The sequence below is a fragment of the Stigmatopora argus genome, chromosome 2 (genome assembly GCF_051989625.1).
Source record: "Stigmatopora argus isolate UIUO_Sarg chromosome 2, RoL_Sarg_1.0, whole genome shotgun sequence".
Classification (NCBI taxonomy): domain Eukaryota; kingdom Metazoa; phylum Chordata; class Actinopteri; order Syngnathiformes; family Syngnathidae; genus Stigmatopora; species Stigmatopora argus.
This window is the reverse complement of record NC_135388.1, coordinates 21,504,720-21,513,797: the sequence shown is the minus strand read 5'-3', so window position 1 is coordinate 21,513,797 and position 9,078 is coordinate 21,504,720. Positions and strand designations below refer to the sequence as shown.

The window sequence follows — 9,078 nt, the reverse complement described above, 5'->3', positions numbered from 1 at the left end:
TCCGACTTGTGTGTTTTTCGACAAGAAATGGTTCCGCCCATTGAGAATAAAAACTGCGCTCTCCTTTCGAACACGTTAGTTGGTGTTTCATCAGCATCCACGAGCGCAATTGAACGATGGCAGCCACAAGGGAGCAAGGTATTATTTCACACTGATAAAAAATTTCGCTCTTTAATTGAACTGCCACTCGAGTAGTGTTTCGCACCTGTAGCTGTTTATGACATTTCATTTTATGACTCATTTTTGTCCCGTTTTGGGTGGAAATGTTGAGTGTTCGAGTTGTTTATAGTTTTAGAGCAATACATATTGGGCGTGAGAACTATTTGCTGCAATAATCCACTGTTTAAACAACGGTGTGTAAGATTGTGATGTCATTTTAAACCGTCATATTGAAATCATTTTTTGAATTTGAATCAATTTAATATTTTTACTTTTAGTGATACACTAGTATTTTCTCTCGGCCTCTTCTCGTGTTTTAGTAAATTGAATAATATGTCACTGGATAAACTTAATGTGGTCACTTAAAAAAAGTTTATTTAAAAAAGAAAAGAAAAATCAACTCACTTCTTTCGGTTTCATTTTGACTTCCTTTCCTCTTCATTCTTGGCCACGGGGGGATCTACCCACCTCAAGAAACTTCGGTTTCATTATTAGTGTGCAAAATAGGCAGTATGTTAATGTGTGTGGGAAGGGTTCTATATTTTATTTTAAATCCACTGCTATTTCTCACCCACGGACGCTCTCATGCAAAAACAAAACTTTTTATTAGTACTTGATCATTTTTTATCCCGCCGACTGCCAACCCACCCAATGAGTTTGATTGGACAATTTTGACAGATAGGCCAAATTCATTTCATACTGTACCACAGTGCTCATGTTAAATAAATATGTTGTTTTTATGTCACGAAGTCAGACATTTTAAATCACTTTATGAGCCATTTAATAACACTATTTACAATACAATAATGAATATATATGTACAGTGGTACCTCTACATACGAGCTGAATTCGTTCAGGGACTGAGCTCGTATGTCGATCTTCTCGCAATCCGAACGAAGGTTTCCCATAGGGCCACCAGATGGTGCAGTAGTACACGCACACGCATACACATACACAATACGTAATACATATAATACACACACATACATATACTACATACATATAATACATATACTACATACATATAATACATATACTACATACATATAATACATATACTACATACATATAATACATATACTACATACGTATAATACATATACTACATATACTACATACATATAATACATATACCACATACATATACCAGAAAACTTTCCCACATGCAGCCTTCTCCAGTTTAACGGAGAGCCATGGAGCACTCTTCGATCTGGCTCGGCTAAGAACAGAACTGATTGGAATGTATGCCATGGATGATTTTGCAGGAAAATTTAACTTCCTTCAGCAGAAAAATCTGAGTAAGAGAATGGGGCGGCGGTACACATTAGTGTGTTTGGCAGTGACCATCCCCGTGTCCACTGCTTCTGTCGAACGGACATTTTCAGCCCTTAATAGAATAAAAACTTATGCCAGAAATACAACAGGACAGACTCAACGTTCAGCATTAGCTTTGATGGCGATAGAAAAGAACTTCTTGATGGACCTGAAACGCACGGGTAATCTGTACAACAGAGTATTTGAAATCTTCTTGAGGAAAGAAAGGAGGATGAATTTTGTGTATAAATAAAAATAATTTTTAGTGAGTAAAATGTGTCTATTTTCCTAAATGATATTTCAATTTTTGAGGTTATTATTGATTATTTTCTATGTGTCGCAGCTGTAGCTGCAGTAAAGGTTTTATAGCTATAAAATACTTGGAGGGTTGGATTGATTCACACATAGCACTACTGAAGGCCTAGGTGTGAAATGCACGGCCCGCCACTGATGTATACTGCATATATATGCATGTATTCAGTTAGGGAAGTAACTATATTAACTTATACTGCGAAAAAAATATGAAGTATGATGATTTTTAAAAGGTATTCTTGCTTTAGTTTCATGCAATAATAGACAAGACAATTTATATTGATTCAATAGACTTATTAATTACAAAGTACAGCTACAGCCATGAGGAAAAAGACAATGTTTTTCATTTTTATATCTAGTCAAAAAAAGATTGGCATAGTCATGTGAAATGGTTGCAAACATTCATTCAGTCATTCATTTTCTGAACCGCTTATCCTCACAAGGGTCATAGGGGTGCGGAGCCTATCCCAGCAGACCTTCGGGCACAAGGCAGGGGACAACCTGAATCTGGGGCCAGCCGATCACAGGGCACGAGGAGACAGACAACCATTCACGCACACACATACCTTGGGGCAACATAGAGTGTCCAAACAGCCTACGATCATGGTTTTGGAATATGGGACGAACCCAGATTACCCGAAGAAAACCCACAAATGCACAGGGAGAACATGTAAACTCTACACAAGAGTACCGATCTGGATTTGAACCCAGGACCCTAGAACCGTGAGGCCGAAGCACTAACCACTCACTGCTCAGGGCACTATATTGAGCTCAATATTCACATCACACAAGCAACAAATATCTAACTAGCTAACCCTTTTATACCATCATATCAAAGATGACATTTTAAAACAGTTGTTACCAAACTGGAATAACGATACTGCTCATATGGTTACTGCATATTTCCTTTCTCTGCCGTTTCCCTCCTTTTTAGCCTAATAATACTCACTAATTAATGAAGTCAGGTCTGTTGCTCTTTCTGTCTATGAGAATAAATCAATAAGTTTCTGAAGTTTAGTTTTTGAATGCTTGCTATGCCTCCGTCCAGATGGCACGCGTCATCACCTCTGTGTGCTTTGTGTTTTTCGGAAAAAAAGCTGGTTGCACCACTCTCCATTTACACCAGGGGTGTCAAACCGGTCCTCAAAGGGCCGCAGTGGGTGCAGGTTTTCATTCCAACTCAGCAAGAGGATACCTTTTGAAGTGTAATCAGTTAATTAAAGTCAGTTGTTATTTATTTTGGAAGACACCTGATTGGTTAAAATGTCGGCACTGGATCGGTTGGAACAAAGACCAGCACCCACTGCGGCCCTCGGCGGAATCGGTTTGAGACCCATGATTTACAGTGTAAATCCCTGGTGACAGGGGTCACCAAACTATGGCCCGCGGGCCATATACGGCCCGCTGGCACATTTGGACCGGCCCTCTGAACAATACCAGAGACGCTATCGGATTTTTTTCCTATTTGGCCTTGAAGACTGGGACGTTTTAATCTTGTGTTTGGTTCATTGCAAACCCTGCGGAGCCCACAAATCATCCCAGTGAAGCGGGGCTTCGCATTGCTTCTTTGGTGACACGCGCGGGGAGAGTGTTTCCCTTTGATGCACGCGAGCACGTCCACCGTTGCATGCACGAGCACAGTGTTACCGAGACATCTGGACGATCGCAGGTGAGGGCGAAGCCCTGGGACCATCGCGGACTATTCAAGCATATAAAAACTGCAACCTGTTTGAGAACGGAATAATGGCGAAAAAGTTAGGTAAGAGAAAAATTGATTCAGAATGCAGGGTATTTAACCTGGAGTGGACAAACGATTATTTTTTTGTTCAATGCAAAGAAAAGGCTGTTTGTCTCATAAGAATACAATCTTCACCGACACTATGAATCCCGTCACAAAGAAGTACGATAGTTTGCAAGGCCAAATACGAGCAGACAAACTCCCAAAGCTAAAAAGTGGCCAACTATCTCAGCAGAATACATTTGTACGCCAAGCTCAGCTGAACCAGGCATCCGTTCGGGCCATCTTTCGGGTTGCTAAACTGATAGCAAGTAGCGGTAAGCCTTTCACTGACGGAGTTTGTTAAGAAATGTATGTGTCAAGTTCTCTCTACTTTATTCAAATTTTGCCCCAAACTCGAAAAGGGGCCCCGATTTTTTCACAGCAGGAACAACACAAATCCTTCCAGTTTACAATTGTATTGAAGTTTTCCAGTGAGAGGAAAGAAGTTGTTGAAAGGGTTAGCATCAGGTTGAAAACCTAGGATTAGCTGTTGCTGAAGGGATTAGCTGTTGCTGAAGGGATTAGCTGTTGCTGAAGGGATTAGCTGTTGCTGAAGGGATTAGCTGTTGCTGAAGGGATTAGCTGTTTCTGAAGGGATTAGCTGTTGCTGAAGGGATTAGCTGTTGCTGAAGGGATTAGCTGTTGCTGACGGGATTAGCTGTTGCTGACGGGATTAGCTGTTGCTGACGGGATTAGCTGTTGCTGAAGGGATTAGCTGTTGCTGAAGGGATTAGCTGTTGCTGAAGGGATTAGCTGTTGCTGAAGGGATTAGCTGTTGCTGGAGGGATTAGCTGTTGCTGAAGGGATTAGCTGTTGGTGAAGGGATTAGCTGTTGCTGAAAGGATTAGGTTGAAAACCTTAAAAAGGGAAAGGAGGAAGCAAGCATGTGACATTTTTCAAACGAAAGGAAGGTACATAGAATGCAATTTATGGTTGTGAGAAAGCAAACTAAGCATTAATCAGATGGCATCTAAGTGGTGCTTATATTTGATCCTACCAGTTGCGTGTGATCGGGTCTGAAGGGTTATTTCTTGTTCCTTTTTCTTTTTGCCTCTCTTCTTTCAAGGCTGGACTACTGACCTTTTTTGCCTGTCCTCTTTCAAGGCTGGCCTACTGAATTTATATCCTGGTTCATGACCTATGACCTCAGGCAGGAAATGAAGTGAGGAGATTTTGATTGAGTTTTCTTTTCTGCCCCCTGTTGGTCTGGAGGAGGGGCAGACATATCTTCTCCATAGTTGACTTGACAGTATGGATGCTGTCGCGGAGGTGTGCCCCGAGAAGAAAGATGCATTTATTGCCGTAAGTCTGTCGGCGAGTACAATGACCAGACGCGTTGAAGAAATCGGGAGTAATGTTTATGCCCAGCTGCAGCAGAAGACGAGAGAATTTGACTTTTTTTCATTAGCACTGGATGAAAGCACGGACGTGCAAGACACAGCGCAACTGCTCATTTTTATTCGTGGAGTTAGCGCAAACTTTGAGATATGCGAGGATCTGGCAGCCCTCCAAAGTCTCAAAGGGACTACAACGGGAGAGGATATTTTTGACAAAGTGTGCCAAACCATGGAGAAGTTGGACCTGGACTGGTCAAAGCTAGCTAGCATCACGACTGTCGGGGCTCCTAGCATGGTGGGCGAAACTCGCGATCTAATAGGACGCATGAACCGGGAGTTGGGAAAAAAAGGCGTCTCACTGCCCCGCTACGAGTCCACTGCCTAATTCACCAGCAAGCACTGTGCTGCAAAGTTGACGTGGGATTCTGTAATGAAGGTTGTGGTGTCGTGCATACACTTCAGAGCAAAGGGAGAAGATTGTGCATGGCACAACAGAAAGTTAATGTTCCATGGCTTTTTTTCTATGAAGAACCCAGAGAGAGTTATATTTAGTTATTATTTATTTCATAAATAGTGTTATTTATTTCCTGTTTTTTCTGTGAAGAACTCAGAGAGGGTTATTTAGTTATTATTTATTTCATTAATAGTGTTATTATTTGTTTCCTGACTTTTTCTGTAAAGAACCTGGAAAGGGTTATTTGGTTATGTGTGGCTTTCTGGAAAACAATAAAAAAGAATTTAAGCTCCCCTACGATCGTCACACTTTTTCTGTTACAAACTGACACCGGCCCCCCATCAGAGAAGGGAAAATTTATGTGGCCGTCACAGGAAAAAGTTTGGGGACCCCTGATTTACACCAAAGAACATCAGCAATCTGTATTTATTTATTTATTTATTTTGTGGTTAGAATGGTTAGAAGTTGAAATCCGTAGAGGACTTTTAGTACAATCCGGGTCAATATTTCACCACGGCGTAGAATTTACTGGTGGATTGAACAGTTTAAAGATCTTTTACACAGACGTCATTTAGCGACTGATCAACAGGTTAAGTGGGTGAAAACTTTTTTTTTTAGCTGACGGTATCATAAACCTTTTGCAACGATGGATCAAGTGCATTAACAAGCAGGGTGATTCTTGAAAAAATATGTGAATGTAATTTTTGTGTTGTTGTATTAAATCATGAAGTGCAGATACTTCTTCGCCTCATATCTATCTGTCTATCCTAGCTTTTCGGGGCAAATCTATATGCGGGTTCTTGCTTATTTCCAGGATGGTGCAACCTAGCTTTATCTTCACATCTTTGCTTTCTTCCTATTTTTCAGCCTTTGATTATGCCTTCTTGCTCCAAATTAAAGAGGAGGTTGCTTTGGCAGCAGCACTGAATGACTACTTAGGCACTCGCAGCTACCTGGCTGGCTTTAGCCTTTCACAGGTTGACCAGAAAGCCTTTAAGCTACTTCACAGGCCCCCGGACCCTCAACATGTCCACGCTCTGCGTTGGTTCAGACACATAGCATCACTGCAGCAGTACCTGAGCTCAGACAACAGCAGTGAGTAGACAGCTAGACCTAAAGCATGTGTGAAACCAGTTAAAATGGTGATCTCTTCAGGTAGGGAAAATGCCATTTTGCATGGAAGGACACACCAAAGGCATTTCTGAAGTGTTTCAGTTCAGTCAGTTGTCAGTCAAAAATTCAAAACGTTCAAGAGTGTCTCTAAGTCTAATTGACCTACTCTGTCAAATGCTGCCCAAAGGGACAAAGGAAGTCTCTTTGAAATTCTGGAATGCCAGTGGAACAGCAGGACATGCTTCTTCAGTTGCTATCATCAATAAAAAATATTTATCACTTTAAAACTATGCATTTGAGTGGTCAATATATAAAGTCACATATCTCAAATGAAATCGAGGAATGATGTATAATTGTTCAAAATCACTTTTTACATACACTGACTTTACAAAAGTGAAATAAATGTTTCTCCTGTTTAATACTTTTTGATTTTCTGACTTCAGAGAAAGGAAAGAGGGTGCAACCTCACTGGTCTCCACCATCTGGAACAGATGTTCCCAAACTTCGACTCTACAACAGTCTCACTAGAGCAAAGGTGTGGAAGATGTTTCAAAAAGTCTTGTTCATTCTCTTAGTTTTAAAAAGATAAAAGTATTTTCTAAAATTGAAGCGCAATAAAACATTTATATTTATAGTATTTTACCTCATGAAAATCAAATATCAAGATGGGTTGAGCTTGCACATTCACATTTTGAAAAAAAAATTGATGGTCAGTCGTTTATATGGATGTAAGGAAGCTATTTTTATAGATGTTTTTATTAACCCTTTATACCACGTGTCAAACCGATTCCGCCGGGAGCCGCAGTGGGTCCTAGTCTTTGTTCCAACCGATCCAGGTTAACCAATCAGGTGTCTTCTAAAATAAGTAGCACCTGACTTTAATTAACTGATTACACTTCCAAAAGGTATCCTTTTGTTGAGTTGGAAAGAAAACCTGCACCCACTGCGGCCCTTTGAGGACCGGTTTGACACCCCTGCTTTATACATTGTAGTATTAAGAGAATATTGAGCAAATATAGCTATTTGACACTGTAGATATATAAGGATTACCATATTTTCTCCACTATGAGGCGCCACTAGAAGACTTTATATATGGATCAATATTGGTTAATCATTGCAGGAAATTCCCTTTAGCATTGCTCTATCTCCACTACTACTACCATTACCACTAGTACTACTACTACTACTACCATTAACACTAGTACTACTACTACTACCATTACCACTAGTACTACTACTACTACTACCATTAACACTAGTACTACTACTACTACCATTACCACTAGTACTACTACTACTACTACCATTAACACTAGTACTACTACTACTACCATTACCACTAGTACTACTACTACTACTACCATTAACACTAGTACTACTACTACTACCATTACCACTAGTACTACTACTACTACTACCATTAACACTAGTACTACTACTACTACCATTACCACTAGTACTACTACTACTACTACCATTAACACTAGTACTACTACTACTACCATTACCACTAGTACTACTACTACTACCACAGTTCCATCTAGTGAAATTATAAAACAACTCTCTACCACTACCACCACCACTGCTACAGTATTTCCTTGAATTTCACGAATAATGTAGACCAGACATGACCGCGATAATCAGAAAACCATGAAGTAGGATCACCCCTATTATTTCTACCATACTAAATGTTTTCGCGTCTATACAAAAAATATACGTACACAAGTTCACACTCTTTGGATCCCTTAGATTGCGCAGGGCGCTAAGAAGAAATTTTCAAGGGCGATCCGAAATCCAAACAAAGCTGCAATAGGCAAGCCGTAGTATTCCTCCACGAGGTGATGTGCACGATGCAAAATCTAATCCAAACTAAACAGGAAAAAGTGATACATCATCTTGCTCGGCCTTCTATATTATTCGGCGCAGCATTCTTGTTTGGAGGAATTTTTCTTCTCCGGCGCCGTCGTTCTTTTTCGGCGCTGAGTTGAGTGGCGGTCTCCTGTCTTCCGCTTGCGAGATTCAGCGTGAATTTTGACATTTTTGGAAAGATTTTTTATTTGGATTGATTTGATTTGGATATTCTATAGACTGAAGCCACACATGTTGAAGCTGAGAAGTGGTGAGGGATGACAGTACTACTGTGTTTTATAATCCGGTGTGCCTTATGCAGTGCCATGAAAAAGTATTTGCCCCCTTCCTGATTTCTGTGTTTTGGGCGTTTTTATCACGCACACAGGTTTCAGACCATCAAATCAATTTTCGTATAACACAGAGACAACCCAAGGAAAAAGAAAATGCAGTTTCTAAATGGTTATTTTATTTACCAAAGCAGAAAAAATACTAACTTGCCTGGCCCTCTGTGACAAAGTAATTGTCCTCTTTGTTAAATCACAAAATAACTTTGACTAATCACAATTGTAGGAACGCTGAATTCAATTTCACAGGCCACACCCACACCTGATTACCACCACATGTGTTGAATCAAGAACTTAAATAGAATGTGTCAGACAAAGTGAAGTGAGCTACAAGATCAGAGCATCATGCCACGCTCCAAAGAAATTCAAGATGAAATGCAAAAAAAGTGATGGACATCTTTCAGTCTGGAAAAG

The 9,078-nt window shown here is 40.2% G+C and overlaps 1 protein-coding gene across 3 annotated transcripts in view; it reads left to right on the top strand.

Moving 5' to 3' along the window:
• Nucleotides 1-19: 19 nt before the first annotated feature.
• LOC144088995 (cysteine--tRNA ligase, cytoplasmic-like) overlaps nt 20-9,078 on the top strand; it is a 28,416-nt gene continuing 19,357 nt past the window's right edge. For 2 of the 3 annotated variants that reach the window (XM_077619802.1, XM_077619793.1), the window contains exons 1-3: nt 33-138; nt 6,224-6,451; nt 6,913-7,004. In XM_077619802.1, the coding sequence (XP_077475928.1) occupies nt 117-138; nt 6,224-6,451; nt 6,913-7,004 (342 nt within the window). In that variant the 5' untranslated portion in view covers nt 33-116. Of the gene's footprint in view, nt 139-6,223; nt 6,452-6,912; nt 7,005-9,078 lie in introns of all 3 variants that reach the window. The other variant, XM_077619810.1, reaches the window with a different exon arrangement.